General features: G+C 44.7%; 1 protein-coding gene across 1 annotated transcript in view; it reads right to left on the bottom strand.

Annotated features, from left to right (window-relative positions):
• The window catches only part of XPNPEP1 (X-prolyl aminopeptidase 1), a 29,371-nt gene extending 13,269 nt beyond the window's left edge, over window positions 1-16,102 (bottom strand). Inside the window, exons 1-10 of the mRNA XM_065746918.1 lie at window positions 16,081-16,102; window positions 15,514-15,602; window positions 12,767-12,897; window positions 7,283-7,346; window positions 5,594-5,698; window positions 5,218-5,310; window positions 4,184-4,327; window positions 3,717-3,812; window positions 1,387-1,468; window positions 267-477 (exon numbers count right to left, since the gene is read on the bottom strand). Coding sequence (XP_065602990.1) covers window positions 267-477; window positions 1,387-1,468; window positions 3,717-3,812; window positions 4,184-4,327; window positions 5,218-5,310; window positions 5,594-5,698; window positions 7,283-7,346; window positions 12,767-12,883 — 912 coding nt within the window. The 5' untranslated portion in view covers window positions 12,884-12,897; window positions 15,514-15,602; window positions 16,081-16,102. The remainder of the gene's footprint in view (window positions 1-266; window positions 478-1,386; window positions 1,469-3,716; window positions 3,813-4,183; window positions 4,328-5,217; window positions 5,311-5,593; window positions 5,699-7,282; window positions 7,347-12,766; window positions 12,898-15,513; window positions 15,603-16,080) is intronic.
• Between the last annotated feature and the right edge of the window lie 5,841 nt (window positions 16,103-21,943).

The following is a 21,943-nucleotide window of genomic DNA, read 5'->3' as shown; positions in this document are numbered from 1 at the left end:
CCTCCCCTCTCCCACTGTACTTGACTTATCTTAAGCTGACAATTCTTTGGATAAATCGGCTTAGTGAGTTGGAAGGGCAGCTCCATCAAGAGCAACCCCAGGATTAAACAACCCCTCAATACCTCAGTGTGGCTGAATGCCTTCTGCTCCAGCCTGCAGCACTCTTTGCAGAGGGGAAGCTGGGGCCAGATGCCCTCATTAACACCATTTCTGACCACACTGAAAAGAAAGTAGAAAAGCCTTTTCCCTTCGGAGGAGCCACACACCTTAGGAATAGCTTCAGTTAGAGCATAGCTGGCTTTGTCACTGAGCCACACTTTCTCCTTGGGTGAGAGGCCTGCACCAACAGACTGCAGTTCCACCAAGATAGATCCATAGGGCATAACCTGAATTTTAAATTCTGGTTCCAGGGTACTATCAAGCTGTAAATGCTCCCTCACAGCTGGGTCCATCATCCGGTCACCATCGATGAAGAGCCTGAGAAAAGAATCAGAGCAGAGAGATAGGACCACATCTGACAGCAGCTAGATTAAGGTAGGGAAGGAAACCACACTGTTTTGGTGACATTTCAGGAGAAAGGAGTTTGTCAGTTATGCCTTATATTCTGCTCTCTACTATTTTATCCAATGGCCTTCACACAGCTGAAATTCTGCTTTGAAATTACGATGTATCATCCCGCTGAGAAGGAGCTGACACCATTTCTGTTTGTATGACATTCAGAATGGCTGAATGCCATCTCAAGAGACAGAAACAAAGTACAAAGAGGCCATTCCCTCATTTCTAAGGGTAGCATCTCAAAATGGAAAGTCTACTGTTGCTTTAAGTATTGTTTTTTGGGTTTTTTTTGCTTTCACTGAACTGGAAAGTTCAGCTTACCCTTCACACACAGCCTGTACTCAGTCAACAAAGGTTTTACTCCAAATGCATCTATCTAGCAGCTTGGACATGATTCTAAAACACCTGTGCTAGTGGAAGCTCGTTTTATGAAGCAGTCACAGGAAAGAAGCCTTCTGTCATAACCCAGCCCTGAAAGTTTACTATGTGGTCTCAGAAGCACTGAAGCAACTCATCTATGGCATTAGAGAGAAGTTTTCCAATACCCAGGCTAGCATTCACTCTTACTCACTTTTCACCCAGGGCCCCAGGGTGACACAGAGGGATCAGTTGTCCCACCCTAAGACAGCCAAAGTGATAAGGAGCACAGCAGAGCACCTGGCTAACTCTAGCTCTAATCAGTGGAAGAATAATTAATACAGAAGACAAAAGGGCTCAGAAGCAACATTAAAGCATCTGAGCATAGGTGTTTTAAAAAGACAAAAGCTTTGTTGGATCAGATTGCTCAGAGAAAACTACAACTTGGGGAACAGAAGAGGGGAATACAAGCACCTGATTGTGTTCATTCCTATGACGGCGTATGCAAAAAACACAGGATTGTACTCAACATCAGAGCCTCGGAGGTTGAAAAGCCCTGGAAAATAAGAATGCCAAGAATCACAGTCCTGGTTCATCTCTTGCAGCATTAAGAATACCAAAAATAATCTCACCAAAATACAATCAAGTAATGAGTCATCACGAGTGCAGGCCGTGGGTCCAGCTCACACACCCAGCTGTCCCCACATCCTACTGTTTTTCTGGCAATCCTACGGTTTTGCCAGGAGATGGCACCAGAACTGCAGTTTAAACACTAATCCGGCAAGGAAACTAGGTTTTAACTTCTAAAGGAGGACCGGCTTGGAAGAAAACAGGTCCAGGCAAAAAAAAAAAAGTTACAGAAGTGGGAAAAAGAAAACACATTATTCATTCTTTCTTGTCCATGCAGTGTGGAAAGAGTTCACTTCTCAACAGCCAGAAAAGTTCAAAGTCAAAATAAGATGCATTATTTCATTCCAATCCTCCTCTTGATACTAGAGGGAGGAGGGAAAGAACAAACAATATCAAAATATGCCTTTTGGGCCTCTTTCTTGGGCTGTCAATTTCTCAGATTCAGACTGCAGTCTTCATTTCTTTTTCCATAAAGAAAAAATTCCCCACAACTCCGGGGTAAAGTTGGGAGGGGAAGGAGATGTTCAGCATCTCCAAGCTTCTGATTTTAGGCTCAAATAAAAAAGCCAGGATATCCAATTAGCTGAAATAGTTACTCAAGGCAATAAGGCCAGCCAGCAGGACAGCTTGGAAAAAAAATCCCAGCATGTCCTAAATCACAACCCGGACTGTATTCATTGAATTGTGCAAATTCTGCCATGAAAGTAAAAATAGAGTTAGATTCTCCCCAGGGAAGGAGTAGGTCACTTGAAAGCAGGAAAGAGCCACAAAGAACTCTTTACTGCAAGGGTACAAACTTCCTTGCTCAGTCAATTCCCAATGCAGTAAGGAGGCAATAGACTCCTTTGTAGCACTCTCCCTCTGTCCCCAGAAACTTGTCTGCAGTTTAATACAGGAAATTGAATTAAATAAAATTAAAGGGACCTTTCCATTCCTTCCCCAGCTTAGGACAAGAAATCAACCAGGCACGTGGTAGTAAGTTTCTCTCCTGACCTCTTCTGGTCCGTCTTAAAAATCCTTGATTCATAACCAAGCTTGGCTTTACCGAAGTTATTTAATCTGAAACTACCTCAGGGCACCAATTTATCATTAATTTAATTGGAGATGCTCCTGAAAAGGTGAGAAAGACAATTGCTGCTCACATCGGCCTCCCCAGAGAGGAGTCATATTCACCACTCCCATTAAGTACTTCTTTCATGAAACAAGCCCTGTGCTCAGCGTCCCAGATCCCGGACAGCCCGCAGACTCCACAAGCTAGTTCCTCCCAGTGCCAGTGACTTTATGCTTGCAGTACTGGAGCTAGGAACATGCCATTTTCATTTTCACTTTGTCAGATTAGACATAAAGCACACTCATTAGCAGCACACATCCTGCCAGTACTATGTTCCCACTGTATTACTCTGTACACCGGGATGCACAAAGCTAGTAACAAGCATCACAGGGGAATCACTGTTGTTTCTGGACATGCACCCTTCCCTACATATTGGGCTGGGAGAGCCAGGATGCTGAGACTTAGTAAACCTGGGGTCTCAAATACAGAGGGGACCTTCTAACAGGACCCCTGGACCCAGAGTTGAAGTGATATGGAGACAAAGTTTGAGCTCTGATGTATTTGTTTTAACCAAAGCATTCGCTAAACACTGGAGAGATAAGAATTTGATTTAAAAACTTGGGAGAATTAGGAAGATGACTGTGAATGCTGCATATCCTACTCCTGCTTTATGTAAACAAAGCCACATGTTGCACTGCTTTGTCTGTAGCGCAGCCCCCAGAGCAGAAATCAGCCTCCATTTTCCCATAGGATGAGGCAGCATGAACATATTTTACAGCCAGAAAATCTCACAGGTCTTTTTTTTTTTTTTCCTGCAAGCTGCCTCAGGCTTATATTACAACCTTCCCTTTGCTCAGGCTGTTTTTCAAAGTTGGTGATTTGCTGAATTTCCTAGGCCAAAAAAGTACTCAGGAGTCATACTGGTGTAAAAAGGCAATGTGCAGAAGTACAGATTCATCACTTGTGACCTCATTTCTTAGCTACGCTTGATACAAGTTAATTGACCTCTTCCAAACACACTGGCTGTCATGAGTTCCTCTCGCTCTGTCAGGGGTCTTCCTTTCCAAGGCAAGGAGGGAATTTATTTAAAAGGAAGAACCATGAGGGAAATGCAAAGACTTACATGCTACTTCATCCAGAGCCGTTACCACAAACCACAGGACTTTCCTCTCAGCCATTTTTGAACGGAGGGCTACAATTTTCTCTCTCCAGCTGACCCCTGCAAGACATAACATGAAAGGTCACCAACTTTACTGGAGATAAGGATGGAAAAACACAAATGCACTGGATTTTGGAGATATTCAAAGCACGCTGTTCTGCTTGTGCTCTTCAGTCCTGCCTTGTAACCTGATACAAACTATCTCAAACAAGTTACCCTCTCCAGATATCCACAGATTTGTTTAGAAGTTATCCAGCTTACAGCAAATGGTCATGTGAACTTACAAGGACAAAAGGGTCATCAGCCTGACCACTTTCTCAATCTAGCCACAGTGGATCACATTAGATTCCAGCAGAGTTTTTCTCATTATTTTGTAAGACAAAATCAAAGGCAGCAAAAACAGTCCATCCACTGGGAGTAAAGTTTCTCACCTGTGTAACTCAGGTCTAGCACGATGAGAGGCTTGCAGGGCCGCTGAGGACGGTCTGTCCAGATCGTATCTATCAGGTTTTCTTTGATAGGTATAAGATCGTGGCCAGCACTTCTCAAGACTTTGGACATCCTCTTCCACTGGTCTACCAAAGGGAAAAGACTTCAGAGTGGTAGTTTCAAAGAACACAGACCAGTTGAACAACAGCCTCATTCACTGGGGGTGAGCTTGGGAATCTGAGTCTCTTACTTTCTAGGCTCCCCCTTTGTCCCTCTCCCACAGAGCACAAAGGAAAAAAAGAAAAGCTACTGTAATTACAGTTTCACAAACACAACCAGAATCAGACACGGAACCTTGCAGCTCAGGAGTCTCTGCTGAAGAACTGCTAAGCTGGGAGGCAGAAGTCACTGCAAGAAGCCACCTCAGAGAACACCATAACGATCTCATCTACTTCTGTGCAGATCATGTTAGAGGTAAGCTAGATGAGAGGCACTGCCATGAGTTTGATTCTTTTCTCATCCAAACAAAGGAAAGGTCTCTCCAGTGACCTTTCAACTGGGCTGCACGTTCTGAAGCATAAATACACAAATACTTGTTCATCTGATAGAACTGGCACCTCTCCACAAATGTATTTCCTGCAGAAAACTGCTGAGATCACCAAGCACAAGGAGCAGAGTGAGTTCTGCTTTGGTGTTCTGGCTTATATGTTGGCCAAGGCGAGACTCTTTTGCTGAAGTGCTTGTGACAAGCACAGACAAAAGGAAGTGGTCTGGGATGCTGCTTTGCAGAGAAGGTCACTGTAAGTCCATAGTAAATCCAGAGAGTTACCCAGTCAGTGCACTGCTGCAAAGCTCTCAGTACATGCCTAAAACCAAAATCCAACCTATTTTGCATAATTGTTTAACTCACCACCACCCCATTTAGGCTAAAACACAGTAACATTAAACTGTATATCAGCACACAACAGCTTAGCCAGAGAAGCAAGGAAGCAAAACTTAGCTGCCCAGCCCAGTTACGAAATGAAGTAAAACCAACCAGCTGGAATTATGAAAGGGTCCACTCCCACCTTCGAGCCTTCTGGGAGGACACTCACCAGCCAGTCTTCCTGAGTTGGTGTATCTTTCAGACCTCCATGGATTAAAAAAAAAAAAAAAAAAGGAAAAAAAAAGGTTTAAATAAGCTGACACACTACCAAAAAAGTCAAGTCCATCACACATCTCCTAATGCATTTCTAGACCCATGTGTAAGAAGCATCAGGGACAACAGGACCTAAAGCAGGAGCAGGATCTGAGAGTATATCTGAAATGTCTCTAAATCTCATGTGATGGGGTATCCCTACAGCCCATGTTGTACCATGGGCAAAGCATTCAAGCAGCCTGCACTTGTTCTCTGCTCCCCTCCTCCTGCATACCCATTTTCATGAGTGTCCAGTTGTTGTCCATTTGATTTGCCGCCTGCAGGAAGTAGCGCCCATCTGTCCACATGGCTGCATGCTGTTCAGTTACAATGGCAGTACCTAGGCAAAAAGGCAGAAACACGAGAGTATTTAGAGGTCAGAACCACAGTGCAAAGACACAGACAGCAGTGAACTTGCTTGAAAAGCACCTAAATTCCCCCTAAAAGCAACAAGGCTCACTGTTCAGTAGTCCTGTTTCGGAGGAGATATTCACCATTTCCCCTACACTATGACCTTCAAAATTCTACCACGGACATTATGTACAGCTATGCAGCCCAATGAATTCCCTCAGATACATTCAACTCAGGCATACCTCATCCATTGCAACTGGGTAAATGAGGCTTTCCAAACCTTCTGTAACACAGAACATGATCACCTGTCTGTTGTCACACTAACATACACCATGCATCCCAACTCCATCCTATCTTCTTATAGGGAGGAAGCTGTGCTCTGGTAACTCACAAAAAAAAGGTGTTACTAGGCTAACAGAAGTAGGTATCACTTCCAGATGTCAGCTGTTCTGTTACAGCTTTAGCAGAGATGGTCAAACAGGAACAATGAACAGAAATTTCTGCTGGTTTTGGTATTTGTCCTGTTCTACTAACTCCAGATGGAGGGATGCAGACAGACAGACAGGAGCTAAAGCTGAGATTAGCTTCAAGTGCTAATTTTTGTCTTCTTCCAAACCTCTGCCCTCCAAGCCCCATTTTAAGATACTTCAGCCTGAAGATATATGAAACAGAAGCATTTTCCATCAGGTGAGTTTAAAAGGTGAGCTCCTGGGTGACACTTCACTGATTTGCTGCATGCTAGGCTGGGAACACAGACATTCCAAATACATAATAAGGGCCCAAAATAGAGAGAAAGGTTAAGAAGAGGCCATGGGGAAGACATGAAATTAACATAGGATTATTCATTAGCATCAGCCAGCAGCCCTAAATTTACAACCTTCCACACGAGGTCCCTAAGTAGTACACAGAAACTGATAAATGGACCCTCCAAACACAAACACAGCAGTACTAATTAAACTGATTTACAACTGGGGGGAAAAAACGACCTAAATAGATTAAAGTGACTTTTCAACAATCACACTGCAAAAAAAAAGTTGCATAGCTGAGGGTACAGCTAGGGTAAAATCTAGGTCTCTTGACATAGACTTATCTTAGAGCCAAGAAAACATCCTGTCTCAGCAAGATAAGTAAACTTTTCCACAGTGCTCAGTTTCCAAATGCAATGTTTTGGCCCTGTCCTTGTTTAACAGAAGGGATAGCTAAAATTCATCTACTACTCACCAGACCCAAATGGGCAATGCAAAAATCTGTTTGTGCTGATGATGAGAATCTCCAGAAGTACTGAACATAGCTTGCGAGCACCACATTAAAGAGTTAACAGGATTTTACTTTATGAGAGGTTCATTCAGGGGTCAAACATTTTCTGAAAACTTGTTATTGCACTGATATTACATAATTTCAGTGGACAGCCAAGACATAACTCTGCAGATGATGAAATGAGAAGAATCTGTGCAAACAAACTGGATACATTTCCTTTTCCATTGTGCCTCTATACTATGAATGAGACTATTTCTTCTATTTCTTTACAGGGGAATTCTGTAGGTTAGCAAGAACCCAAGTTCTGGAAAACTACCTGCAGAGCCATCAAAACCAGAGATGAATGCCCGTCTGCAGTCACAGGGTGCAATGTACTCACTCTGGAAAACAAAAGAGGCAAAAATTATTTATAGCAGCATGGAAAAAAATAAATCAGCTGATGACAAAATACTCTGATAAGCTTTTTTTTTTCCCCTCCCCTAAAGGGTGCCACAAAAATAAATTAGTTAAAAAAGCCTGGGCTCTATTCCACTGGAACATTTAATCATCTGTGACTATACTGTATTTACACCCAACTGGTTTGGGGGTTTTTGTGTGTTTTTTTGCTTGTTGTTTTTAAGCTGCAGCACTTTTCTCCCATAAATGTCTGTAAACACTAAAGTGCTTCAGAGTTTGCAGATGCTTACTTCACATCAGTCTCCCCTTTAGGCAACAAACAAATGCTGCCTTTGAAGCTGCAGTGTGAAAGGAAGAGAAACCAGAAGCATCCCTTGATCTTGAGGCCATAGCAATCAGCACATAAAATCTGCAGAATTCACCATGTTCAATGAAGTCCCCCTCACTGGAATTCAACAGAATTCCTTTAAGACTTTGTTTTCCGCAACAATGATATTGGAGAAAAAAACACTAAGGTGATAAAACTGTAAAACTTTACGCCTTAGGACCTTCCACAATTAAGATGCTGAACCTCTCGCTTCCTCTCTACCTATTAAACCCCAATTACACCAGAAATTAAGGCTTGCTGGGCGAGCAGGAACCGAAGACAACTAGTCCATCCTCATCCCAAGCCCATCACAAACACTCTTTTGCAGACACTTCTGTTGGCAGCATTACAAAGAGTCTGAGAACACGCAGATACCTGCCAGTCACAGAGGCGTACCTTAAAACGACCCATATCATTTATATGGGATCCCATTTGGGCAAGTTCAGAGGTCAGAACTGCTGAGTAGGCCTGTTCATTAACTAACACAACTCAGCAAATCAGCTTAATCCAGGCTGACAGCACTCATGTTCAAACCGCAAAAACCCCGGATTTGTAACTTACAAATGGACTGAAACGCAAAGTGGGTTCCTGAGCCTGGAAAGCTGCTCTCCCCTGAGCTGTGGGGAAAGAAACTCTTTGAAATGAGCTGAGAAACCACAGCCCAATTCTCAGGAGGTTTTAGTTCCTGCTGTGACAGATACTGCACTTCTTTGTCTCTGGATATGACTATTTTGAAATCATCTACTCATTAGATAATATTCCCTTCAAACCTGCTCCCCTTCACTGTTCTCCTAAAGAAGGGAGAGGGTTCAAAAGCACAGAAGTGAGAGAGAAGCACAAATTGCAGAAGTTCTCAATCACTTGAGATCAGTACTTCACTTCTGTCTCCAATCACCCCAAAAATCAAAACCCCTGCAGAACAGCCCCATCTGGCCTCTTCTAGGAGTTATCACCAGTCTCTAACCCGCTGAAATTAAGTCTCAGAAAAGCAAAACCCACGACCCAAAGAGGGTGTTGCTGAGCAAGTTTTTGTTCTTAACTGCCCAGCAAGAACCCAGGGATTACACCCAATAAATCCCCTAATTTATCTAAACACTAACATCAAGAAACAGGGGCATCAAACCATAGGCACCTGTAGCTCCAAAGCAGTTCTACTCCCTGTGCCTCTTCTTGTCCAGCCCCACAGCCCCTGAGAGGCCACCATAAACCACAGCAGCTGCAGGGGCGAGAGGGACCATGACAACCCTCAGGACAGGATGATGCCCTCCATGCACCTATAGGTGATGAGGTGACCCCTACCTCTGTACCACTAACCATCCTCAAAAGAACAACAGAGACATCAATAGGCAGAGGACAAAGCCATCTGAGGAAGACAATCAAATGCCAGTTCCCACAGGCATCTATCTCCCAGCAGCAGAATGAGGGGTGATGCTGGACTGAAGAATAACCCTTCATTTCAAAATTTCCTAACAACTATTTACCCTGTGGATTGCTACACATCCTCCTCTTCTTAACTTTTCAGCTCACAGTTGGGGTACCATCTCCACAGGGGTCCAACACCTGCAGGAAATGCTGGAAATTTCCCACCGTGGATCATATCACTAAGAACTTCTGAAATCAGACCAGGGAGTTATCTTCCTTTTCTCTTAATCAACACAGCAGAGAGAGATTACAGGCTGGTTTGCTTGTCCATCAGTTTTAGAACTGATAAAAGTGTATAAAACTAAAAAAAAAAAAGACTTCTACTTAACAGGAAATACCGCACACGTTCTCATTCACACACAAACTCCAGAGAGTTTTAAGAGTTTACAACGAAGCTGATGGGGTTTAAAAGGGCTTATGAGGGATCTCGAGGGGAAGAGGGTTCATTCATCTGTCAATCTGAATTCCTGCACACCCACCTGTTCTGTTCCATGCAGCAACCCCCACTGTGCAAAGATGAGCCCATACTTTGCATAAGCTAAAATTACAAGGGGAACACCTGCGTATGCCACACAAAGTACAGGCCACAGCAAGGTATTTCCCTGGGGCTTATCTTGCAGCTCCCATGGCCTTCAACCTGGCACTTCTCAGGCTTTTTGTGGCTGCTCTCCCCCATGCCTGTCAGTCCCAAACATGCAGACAAAATGGGGGCTGCATCAAAGAGGCCCTCAATCAAGCCAGGAAGAACCCAAAGAAATGAGTGCTTCTTATCACCAATCCGCGTGGCTGTTATTAACATCTTAAAACTTAGTCTGCTAAGGGCATTCTAATGTCAACCAAGAACAGCAATGAAAACTGCAGTTCACTGCCCTTAGTGCTACCACACCAGTGCCACTGAAGAATACATGCTGCTGTGCACTTGGAGAGAGCTCAGGATTTACTGCCAAAAACCTAACTGCATTGGTAAGATCTGGAACAGGTCAGTGCAGCCTGTGCAGAAGCTATATCCCTCTTTTGCTCTACAGCTCTGCCGATTCCAGCTAAGAACATGTGTTTTAGAGGAGCCAGACCCAAGCAGAAGACTGCACCACTGCTAAACCAACACAGCGACCTGAGCTGGGCAGGTACTTCTTTGATGTGGAAGATCAGCCAGATGTGACCAAATTTGTTTTCACTGAGTCAAGACCTGAGGTGTGGAAGCCAGACCCAGATTAGCTGTGACTGGCTCCAAACCCAAGCTTCAATACAAACAACATTCTCTCCCATTAAGGACAAAGTTCCTTCAATCTCTGAATATCTTCTCATAGTAGACTCCAGATTCAATGTCTACTGGATAGTGCAACATAAAAATGGATACTGCATTTATGACTGGAACATCCCAAAAGCTTAGACAAACATTCTTAGCAGAGCCACAAAGAAAACAGGTTTCATCCTTTCACATTCCTTTGATAATTCAACCTACAAGATCTACCTAATACTCACAAAAGCAAGCAGGATTCTTTGTATGGACTTCAGCTCACTTCTGGCCCTTCTTTCTCAACAGCCTTTGGACCATCCAAGCTTCCAAGGAAACACTTTCTTCTCACTTAATACCAGCACAAAAATGTCAAAAATCAAAGGAGCCAAGATTAAGTGCTGGCTACAAAAGTCACAAACCAAAGGTATTAGAAGCCTTGGGTAATCCAGAATCAGAGCCAGTTGTGTGCGAGAAGCTCTGCAGGTCCCTCATCTCCTCACACAACTAACCATGGAAATTTGAGGACAGAGCTGGTGGCAAGCCTCCAGGCAGCATTTCCAGCCTAAGCCTTTTGGCATTGTCTGGAAAACCAATATGAAAAGCATCACAAAAGCCCAAAGCTCAAACATTCCCAGTGACATCAGTTACAAAGAAAAGTTAGCCAGTGAGTTGAAGCTTCAGTCCAATTCAGGGGAACGTTTCCCTGGCCTAAAACCACAGGAGGGAAATCCCTCTCTGTTGATGCGTTTGTTGACATGTAGCATCAACAACAGCCGAGAGAGGCAAAGGCACAAATAAGTAACTTGGGCTACAAGAAGGAAACAGCTCGAGCTCAGGTATCATTAAACCACAGCCTTCTGAGTCATGAAGGGAGCTGGCTAAGAACACACTCCTCAGGCCTGTAAAGTTCCTATTTGCATACAGGAAACAAGTCTTGCTTGGAACGCAAGAAAGCTGCAAATCTCAGCTCATCACAAGTTATCTGGAATCAGTAAGGCTGTTCTGGGATTACCAGGTTTCCACCTATGCCTAAGATTACAGTAATTCCCAAACTTCCCAGGCAGACAAAATCCTGCACTAGCCTGTCAAGAGGCACCAAAATCAGCAGCTTTTAGCAATCGTTTCCATTCAGATAGATTCATTCTGCAAAGAAACCTGATCAACTTGCCCAGCAGGAAATAGCAACATGGGGTTCTCTACTTAACTGCATTCTGTCAAGGAAAAAGAGAGCAACAGAAAAACCCAGAAGTCCTGAGGGTCACATTCTTCAACTCACATGACAGCACTTAACATCTAGTGAAATGAAACCAGAGTTATATATGGACAGAGGCAGCTTGAGGCAGGAATGTAGCAGACAATAGCAGCTGCAGAAAGCGCCTTCCCTCTACCTGCCCAAGTTTGGTCTCTGTAATAGGAAACATGATGCTGCACACATGCTCCCAGGGCACAGGCAAGTCTGGACCCAGCACACCTCAGTGCCAAGCCAAGGGCAAAGGTTCTGACTGAGTTGCATTTTGCTCTAGTGCACACTAGGGTAAGAGAGAGCTTTGGATGTGAGCCAGAAAAGCTTCATGTCTTTTGTTTCCTGAAAATGGCTGAGTTGGAAAAAAAGCCTTAGCTGTTCTTAGGCCTCCCAACAGAGCAGACGTGAATAAAACTAGCAAACAAACAGGCTGGAGAGGTAAAAGGCAGGTCAGTAATTTAAAATTAATGTCACGGACTACATGAATCGAGAAAAACAGTGAAAACAGCACACGAAACAGCTACCACCGTGGGTCACCACCTTGAGCTTCTCCTCCTGTCTTTGGCACTCAGAACTGTCGGATGCAGACCAGCCTTCAAGGGAAATGTCACTGTGGCATCCTCCTTTCCTGCCTCTCCAAAGGTCTCTCTGCATAGGATCTGAAGAGCTTTATTGTAAAGCACCAAACTCTAGGAAAAACTGGATCTAGCAGAGGGAAAGCTCTGAAACCACCACACATAAGAGGATGTCTTGGTCAGGAGGTGCTAATGGGGAAACTAAAGCCCAGATAATGCTTTTTCCTTGCCACGTAAATCCATGCTTTCCAACAGTCAGGATGGGGACAGTAAGTGCTCTGGCAAGCTCTCTTTTCTCCCTGGAGACAATATGATGAGAAATTGCTAGTGGAACATCCACCCTGATTTGTTACAAGAACATAAAAGCTTCAGTCTTTTGAACAGATTCCAGAAACTTCTTCCAACACAACGGTTCTCAGGTTACTCAGGTTAGAACCATGGAAGTTAGTGAATGAAGGATTATTTTAGTTACTGGGGACTGCCTTTTTTATTTTTGTTTTTGTTTGTTTGTTAAGTGAAGAAAAAGTATAATCATTCCCATAATTCACATCCATCCATACCTGGTGGGCATCTCCGGAGGGCACTATGTAGGCTTGTACAGGCTCCTGGACATACCTGGGACTCTTCATCACCTGCCGCAATTGCTTCAGCAGTTCTGTTGTAACTTTTGGACTCATCTTCCCACCTGCAACTAAAACAAAGCACAGAATTCAGAGCTTCTTCAGCCATCTCAGGCCACTCACACACATAGGCTGGAAGCAATAACCACTAAAAACACCAGAAACTCCCCTTGAGGACAACTGTGCCAACATCAACCTTCTCAGCCAGAATTTCTGTTGTGTTGTCAACTTCACTCAAAGCCCTTGAAAATGAGATCAGGCAGAGCCCAGTGAGTCAAAACCTGATGTGTGCTGTTAAGACTCTTTACAACCTGATGAAGGACAGGCTGGACAAGCTTAACACATGTGCCACCCCTTCATGACACCAGGAACTCTAGCAGCTCAGATATGCCCAACAGCTTGAGAAGCCCTGTGACAGTCAAGAAATGACCTAGCATATGACGTTGAAGGTCCCAAATCCCCATATATTACAAGTAGCCCCCCCACACAGGACGAAATTTTCAGTCTTTTCACTCTGGGGGCAGAAATATTGTGGCTTATATGCCACAGGAGCATATGCTGCTGGGAGAGTAGGCCATGCAATCAGAAAGGGACCAGTTAAGAATGCCATTGTTAAAATTTTCACTATAGCCCAGGATTTCACACCGGACTGGAGACCAGATGAACACAGGTAGAAGACATCTGTTCCCAAGGACTTACACAAGAATTTCACTGGGTGCATTTACCTCTGGGCTGCAGGCCAGCTTGCACAGCAGAAACACAACTATAATAGGAGGAACAGCACACTGAGCTTCTACAGGTGACTGCAAGAAGACTTAAGGCAGCTTGAAGGAACCTTCTCTAAATACCTTTGATAAAAGCTCCACAGAACTCAGCTGGGATTCAGCAGGCAGGAGTGGGGCACAGGTGGATGGAAGGCAAAACAAGGGCACGGGTCAATCACAATCCCTTGCTGTGGTTCTCAAATAAATGTATCTTTGCTGATGCAAGGAATGTAAACCTCCCAGTTTGCTACCCAAAAACTAACAGCAGCTGAAGCCTGCAGCAAGCACTGTGCAGAGATGCAGGAGGCCATGCTGCTGTGCTGACATGCACAGAGGCTGCAGTGGCAGGCACCTGTTCACTGCAGGGGATCTGCAAGCTGTACAGGGGGCCTGGCCTGAAAGTCTATGAAAATTAAGTAACTTGAACATCTTCAGAGATTTTCTCTATTTTCTTCACTCATGTCCCCTAGCAGTGCCTAAAAACACAGAAATCCCCTTCCCAGTCCTCTACCCATTTCATTCTCATTTTTAAGTACAGACTGGGATCTTGCTACGTTAATGTTACCACATTCCAGGGCAAGGTGGATAAGCTTGGTGTTCCCTGAATGTCATGCTAGGCAGTATTTTATTCTGAACAATTTGTTTAACAACTCATTTCACAGCCACAACCACAAACAGAATATACAAGGCATAAGCAAAGAGTATGCAAGTCTCAAATTCTTTTTACTTCTCCATGCTCTTACTCTATTTACACCTCAGTAGCTACAAAAAGCCGTAAGAAACATTTCAGTCTTGTGCCAAAACACAATAAGGTACAGTCTCTGCCCTGCTTTGTTTTGTCATCTAAACAGGGAGGCTGCCTCCATTCCACAGAACCACAGAAAGGCAGCAACGTGATTTGACAAAGGCCACACAGCAACACTGCAACCAAGCCAAGAACTGAATCAAACTCTGCTGCTTTCAGGTGTAAAGGTCTCAACCTGAGTCTACCATTGACACTTCTCAGCACAACAGCTTTATAGCACACCAGATATGTGTGACTACCCAGCTGCCCACAGGTACTGTGTTTTAAAATCCAGAGCATGAGAAGCAAATAAAGATCATAAGTCACCATTCTCTACACCATCAAATTGGCAACTTGATCACAGTGCTTTCACTGGGATGAGATTACACCTCAGATTTATTTCCAAAACAAATTTTGTATTTTTTTTCCACAGTTTGCAAGCTACACTGAACTTTATTATACTGTGATTGCTTCTGTCTATCCTCTGTAACAAGTTCCTATAACTTTCTACAACATTAGTGCTGATTTATATTCAGAGGGAGAAAGAACACAAAGGTGAAAGAGCAACAAGGACACAGCTTTCTTTCTAAACCTGTGCTTTGTCCCCAGGAGCCAGAAAGTCTCATGTGAATAGGCAAGGAACAACAAGGCTTCATCTTTTAATAAAGCCCCTTGCTGACAAGCCATGACTTTATTATCAAGAGATTCTCTCAATGAGATAAAAGAAAATTAAAAAAGCATTCTTAGTGTTGAAAGCTTCATTTGCAATACTAAAACACAACTAAGCTAGGCTAGCAATGAAAATTATATTAAGGAGATCTATTTTAGATAACACCTACAGCATAAGAAATCACTTTCAAAAAATCCTCTGAGCAATACTATCTTTGACTTCCACAGCAAGGGACGCTATTTCCTCTGAGATCTTTGGTCGTCATTCACTCTGGTCCCCCTATAAATTTTAACAGATGGCTTTTCAGTGATTCTGTGATTCCTTTCATAACCATAACCCTGCATGAAGCTAACGCTCCTTTATCATTATTTAATCATTTCAGAGGTTAAAACCAACCAGAGCCAAAATTAAACATAGCAGTGCACAGCCTCATTCCCTGCCATTCAAAGGTACCAGAGCACCCCGTTACCTGCCCACGCTGCTCCCCAGATCCGGCCTCGTCTTGCCTCCCCTCACACCAAACACCATTCAGCAACTCGCTCGGCCTTACAAATGCGCCTGAGAAAGCAAAGGGCAGAAGTGAAACGCAGCACAACCTTCGCCCCCTATAAAGCACTCTCATCCCCAGCACAGAGCACAAAACGCGCTGGGGCTGCAATCCAGTGACGGCTGCTCTGCGGGCCAGGCCTGCCGGGACTCACGCTTAAACCCTGTGTTTTACACCGATTTGTTCCCGCAACCGTTCCGAGAGCTCACTCGTTTTACGGAAGGGAACGCTAAGGCCCAGCAGCAGCAACTCAGCAGCACGGACCCCAAAGCGCCCGCGGTACGCGAGCTACACGTCACACAGCAGCCGGCCGTCGGGGCACAGCCCGGCTACGGGAAGGGATGCGGCCCCCACAGGCCGCGGCCGACAGACAGGGCCCGGCGACAGCTGCAGGGACGGGGAAGCACCGCGCCCAGCCCCGCCCAGGCCCCTCCCGCCACTCCATCGGGCCGGGCCCGGCCGCCCCCTCCCCCTCGCCCTCACCCTCACCTGCCGCCGGCCCGCCCGCCGGCCCCGCCAAGACGTCAGCACGCACGTGCGCCGCCGCGGGCCGCCGCGGATGACGTCACGGGAGCGCGAGGTCACGTCACGTCACGGCGCGGCGCGGCGGAGTAGGGGACGCGGCTGCGCAGTGCCCTCCGTGCTGCGTTGTGTGCTGCCGTGCGGAGTGCGCGTTGGGTTCAGCTCCGTGTCTCGGGAACGAGCATCAGCCCATCCCCGACGCACGCATCCCTCAGTGCCCCACCGCCCTTTTCCTGAGGGACAGTGACCCCACCACCTCTGCGGGCAGCGCGTGCCCGCGCATCACCGTTTTGGAGAATTGTTCCCTGCACCCAACGTTGCCCTGGTGCAGCTTGAGGCCGTTGTCTCGTCCTCACCGCAGGAGTGGCCTGCCCCGTCCTCACCGCAGCCAGGAGGGCTCAGCAGCCCCAGGGAGAGCAGGGAGCGAAGAGAGAGCGTGCAGGATTGATTTCTCATCGCTTTGGTCCCGGCTCAGGGCAGAAATAGCAAGCACCGCTGCACGCAGAGCGTCAATGTGATATTGATGGCTCTTTGTAGCTTAAAATAAATTAACCCACTGCTAAAAACACCTCGCTGCTTTGTGTCGGTGGCCAAAATGTGGCCACTCTTTCGTCTGGCTTCTGATTAAGATCTTGATTTAATAAGGGGTTAAAAAAGAAATAAAATAGTGCATTATGTGATTCAATGATTCCCATCTCCCCAGGACATGCTAAAGGAAGCAGAAAATAGAAGGTAAATATTGACGTGTGTAAGAGCTACTTAGTTGCCATTAAGCCCCTTTATCAGAGAGATGCTGTGAAAGCTCAGTACCCAAAGGTGACTTCTAAGGGCTTTTGACTCACTGAACATTACAATTCAGACTAATTTCCTTCACCTCCAGGTAAATGATGACAAACTGATAAGTATTCTGTGTAGGAACCTCACTGCAGAAGATGATCATCTTGTAAGAACAGACGTATAGGGGTCACAAAGCATTTTGCAGACATCTGATTAAGCTAGTGACAAGTCCTCTGCAGCAGGCAGCACCCAGCCCATTTGGCAGGTGGAAGATCTACAAAAATAATGTGGTATTACTGCATTTTCTGCCCTACAGTGTGGACCAAGGCAGCAAGATGACCTAAACCCTTGAGTTCCCAATGCCAGGGCCCTTATTTCACCCATCAGACATGCAGAGCTCCAGACTCCTGGGTCCAAGGTCATACTCCAGCTGTACTTCATCCTGGTGAGGAAGAGGCCTTCATCAGGCAGGGGAAAACCTCTGGATGTTCAGCATCCTGGTTCAGCCAGTGGCCTGACGCAGCAGGACCAGTGTCAAGTCCGTCGATAAGCACAGAGGGGACCCAGGGTGCAGTGAGGTCTGGTGCTGACGTACAGCTCCATCGAGTCTGATGGATCCCCAGACTGAAAGAGCCAGCAGAGGACTGCTGCTGAAGGCTTGGCAGCACTGCTTGTTTCACTCGAATAGTACATGACTAGTAAGTTAAATAAGAGAAAGTGGAATGAGCTTTCCTGTTAAGCCCAAACATTTGATGCTTATTTCCTGGGAGTTCCAGGTCTCTGGGAAACTTCTAATGAGCTCTCCAACGTAGATAATGTAAAATATTTTAATAATTCATTTACCAAGCAGTACTGTGGATGATATATAATCTGAAATTATTGAAGAAATGAAACTGGCCTTTCTAAGCAACTGCTGGATCTCAGTTAAATGGTGCAAGTTCTGTTGCAAAGATGATTTATGAAAACTGTTCAAAATACCTTGCTTTTAATTAAATTGTCCTAATTGAGCTATCTTTATGTTATTACGATGCTATATTGCATCAGCTTTCCTATGAGAAGGAGACAGAGGGCAGCCTGGCAAGTAGCAACAAATTGCCTGAGACCAATTGCCATGTGACAAAGACATTAACTCTGTTGTAATCTTGATCCATATCAAGAGATCAAGGCCAGGAAATAAACCTTAAAAGAACTCCCATTATCTTATCAGCCCTCCTATACCCATGATACCTTTATTACAGTTGTAGCTTTCCTTTCCTTCACCTTCTCCTATTGGGCACAGATGAAATTGAGATTCCTGTTTTGCAATCTAATCTTCTGAGATGGCCCATTTCCGACAGCAAGCCCAGAGCTTTTTAATGGCCAGACACCTTTGGCTCCTGGTGCACCTCGGTGGGACTGGAAAGGTGAAAGTGGAACCAGGCAGCTCCCCACAGACTGCTGATCCCATGCAAGGTGTCATGGAGAGACAGCAATAGGAGATTTGTAGCATGAGGTTTTGTCAGCACAAACACTACCAGGGTTTGGTGACCAGCATACCTGTGTTTTGGCCTGGTAATAGGAAGGTTCCTTATCTCCCCAAATAGAAATGCCAGTGAAGCCAGGTTCCTTTACAGCTATGGATCAGCTCTAAAACAGCCATGTCTGGGGGCAGCACCCACCTCCTCTGGCAGCATTGATTTGGCTCTCTCTGCTCTCCCTCCTGCCATCAGTGAGGGCTCCAAAGCCTCTGTGAAGTGGTGATGGGCAGACAGATGGACAGAGCACACAGCCTGTGAAGCCTCATTTCCTTAGGAAACCAGTTACTTACCAGGCATGTGTTTAATCCTGCATTATCAGCACTTCAAGATGCATCTGGCATTGAAAGTGACAAACCAGATGTGGATTTTGTTTGCAGTTAACATGTGCAGTACAGGAGATTCATTCATAAATATATATGAGGACCACATTTTACAAACCTCAGCTTCCACCTGAAGTCACAGCCTCTACAAGTGAGACCCACTCACCTGCAGAAATCCCCCTCAGGCCTGAGTGTGTTAGAATACTATGCTATGCAATGTATTAAATGAATCACAGCCCAAGAAACACATGTTTATTCCAGCGGGTGCAGGAGTCCAGACACAAAGTATTGCATTACCGTCTGTGCCAGATAACAGGACAAAGTGAAAAAGCTGGGATTAAATACGCTGTATGTGCCCCAAGTAGAGACTGTGAAGCTTAACCATGTTGATCCTGTATATCAGTGTTTCACACATAGGCCATAGGTGCTATAGCCATGAAGTCTACCCACAGAGCTGAGCCCCGAGCTTTTCAAACAAGATATTTTTCTTTAAAACACTATGTTTGATTAGTTGTTATAATCAGTGAAACTAAAATTCCAGATGCAGAGTCAGGAAACCTCATCAATTTTTATGTTTCAACTGAAACATGATCCAGAGAAAGTCTGTCTGCTAGGACATCCCCACCAGGCTGCTGCTTAGCCCTCAGCAGCTCATCACAGGCAATTGAGGCTCAAAAGGAAGCAATAGCCTGAAAAAGAAAGAAGAAAAGAAAAAAAGCAATTAAAAGGATGCCTGTGGGGAAATGGGGAAGTGGGAGCAGCCTCAGGCCACAAGGGCTAGGGAAGGGCTCAAGTGGACATTACAAGTGTCCCAAAAAGCCTTGTGAGACACCAAGCCAAGAGAACAGGCATAAGCTCATCTGAAAGCTACGGGGAGGTTTTAGCTCTGCTTATAACACTGGGGGATGGTCTTGGCTTATGGATTCTGCCCCTTTGAAGAAAGATGACCCTTGTTATGGAAAAGTGAGGGTGACAGACAGTCTGCATGAGACACACGCTCCTATGACGTACAGGAAAAGGATGAATGCTTCACACTGTCCTCGTGGGTGGAAGTGCAGGAAGGAGGTGAGTTAGGGCAGCGGGAAACTTCCACCCTGCCTACGGCTGCAGTGCCTTGGTTGCATCTTTGCTGTGTGCTTTCCTAAAGGTTAAAAGAGCTCCTCATACATTAAAGGGCTCCTCTGTCTCCAGAAGCCTCATCCCCACCAAACTAGTGATATTTGTGTTGTAACAACCTGTCACCCCACGCCAGAGTCCATATTCTGTGCTCCTATATATGTTTTGCTGGAAGGAGAGCAGCATACCTCACTCTTCTGGTATCATATGCAAAAAGAAAGATGGAGAAGCAACACAGCCAGGATTCACATAATCTAGCTGCAGCTCTGCCAGGAAACACAGTGTAAAAGTTCCTGTTTTAAGACAAGGGATGAGTTTTATTGTTAGCAGTCGTTATAGCAACGTGAGGTGCCAGTGAGCAGTACGACTCAGCGCGTTGCGGCAGACCCAGACAAGTTCAAGGCTGCTGCCGAATCTTGTTGCCAAGGCAATGCAACATAAGGCAAGAGCTTGGAGAAATGACGGCTGCCGATAGCTTGTGCCAGCAGGATCCCACCGGTTCAAAGGGAACTTTTAAAAGTAGTGGTGACTTCAGCAGCATAGCCACAGAACAAGGGGAAGGGGCACACAGGGATGGGGGGAAGGAGCCCAAGGCAAAGCATCAGCAACAGGAAATGCAAAGTTTTGTGTCTGACAAGGACGTCATAGCCTGCAATGAAAAAAACGTACTGCATTTTTATGGAGTAAGTAAAAATAATCACAAAATGCTATATATATATTTTTTAATGTTTGTTTAACTTGGGCAACAGTACTTGAACTTGAATGGGAACTCGGGCTTTTTCCCAATAGCATTATAGCAAAAATGGTTTTCTCGATATATTTGTTCTGGGACATGGATATTGTTGCTGCAGAAGTAAAAGGCATGAACTAGCTTATTTCAGTTTTACTCTCATTCCCAGACTTCTTAAGCATGCTTCATGGCAAAACATTCACTAGAAAAGACCTGGGCTGCAAGTTGATTATTCTTTCCTGGCTATGATCATATGCTAATGTTAACATAAACATCAGCAATGTGCTCTGATCTGAAGGAAGGCTACTACCGCAACAAATTAAAATCTTAAATTAAAACTATGTTTAAAAAAATGTTAATTAAAATTATCAGTGCAGAAGAAATCAGGTACATGACATTGATTTTAACTACCAAAACAGTAGTTTGACACATGCTGTGGGATACTGGAGAACTGACATGCAAGTGCTACCAAAGTGCCTCAAATAGTTACACAGTACTCTCAGATACATTTGTTGGCTTTCCTGATCACTAAAAGCACAATATTTCTTAAACAACTACTACAGCAGTATTCTGCTCTAATCCCACTTACATACCATGTATTTCACATTTTCATGTACTACCAATGGCTAAAAATAACCTTATCTTTCTCTACTCAAGGATTATTCCAGCATGTGCAACTTGCAGTACAACAGTAATATATCCATAGTATTCCTGAGTCTACCAAATGTCCCATGATGGAATTTGTTCTCCTGGAACCTGCTGTGGGTTGTGGAAAAGTCGTCAGGTCTGCAAGCATTTTGTGCTATCTAAAAAGGGAAAATAAGACAGGGGAAGTGATTTGTCACGTGTGCTGAAAGTTTTCTGTGTGAAACTGTGGGCAGAGCCATCTCCACCAAAGTAAAGATTTTAATTAGCTGTGAACATTTTTCTACTAATTTGCAGTTCTTAGGCCATGAGCCAGGAAGCACAAAGTGGCTGGTCATGTGCTTGTAACCATCGTTTGTTTTTCAGCAGTTAAATTATATACAAAGAAGCTAACAGGGCTTTACTTGCAACCTTTCTGCTATTGCTGGTACTTTTCCACAGTTGCTGTAGCTAGCAGTGAGATACTCTGTGATCAGAAAGAACAGAAAACCTGTTTCATGCAATTGTGAAAAGAAATAAGACATTACCCAAGATAATGTTTTTACTTTATGACTGTCCACTGTATAAAAGAAACATAAGAATCACAAAACTGAACAATAGCATCTTTTTGAACAAGAAGGCAAAAGAAAACTATTTTTAGTCCTAGCTGAATTTCTCTGTTGGTGATTCCACACATGGTGTTACTTCTTAATATATCCAAGAGAATGTTTCAAAGCCATCCAGAA

Source organism: Cyrtonyx montezumae, unplaced genomic scaffold (genome assembly GCF_038088225.1).
Source record: "Cyrtonyx montezumae isolate F1298 unplaced genomic scaffold, pur_monq_1.0 scaffold_4, whole genome shotgun sequence".
Taxonomy (NCBI): Eukaryota; Metazoa; Chordata; class Aves; order Galliformes; family Odontophoridae; genus Cyrtonyx; species Cyrtonyx montezumae.
The sequence above is the reverse complement of the archived record's forward strand: the minus strand, read 5'-3'. Positions and strand labels throughout refer to the sequence as shown.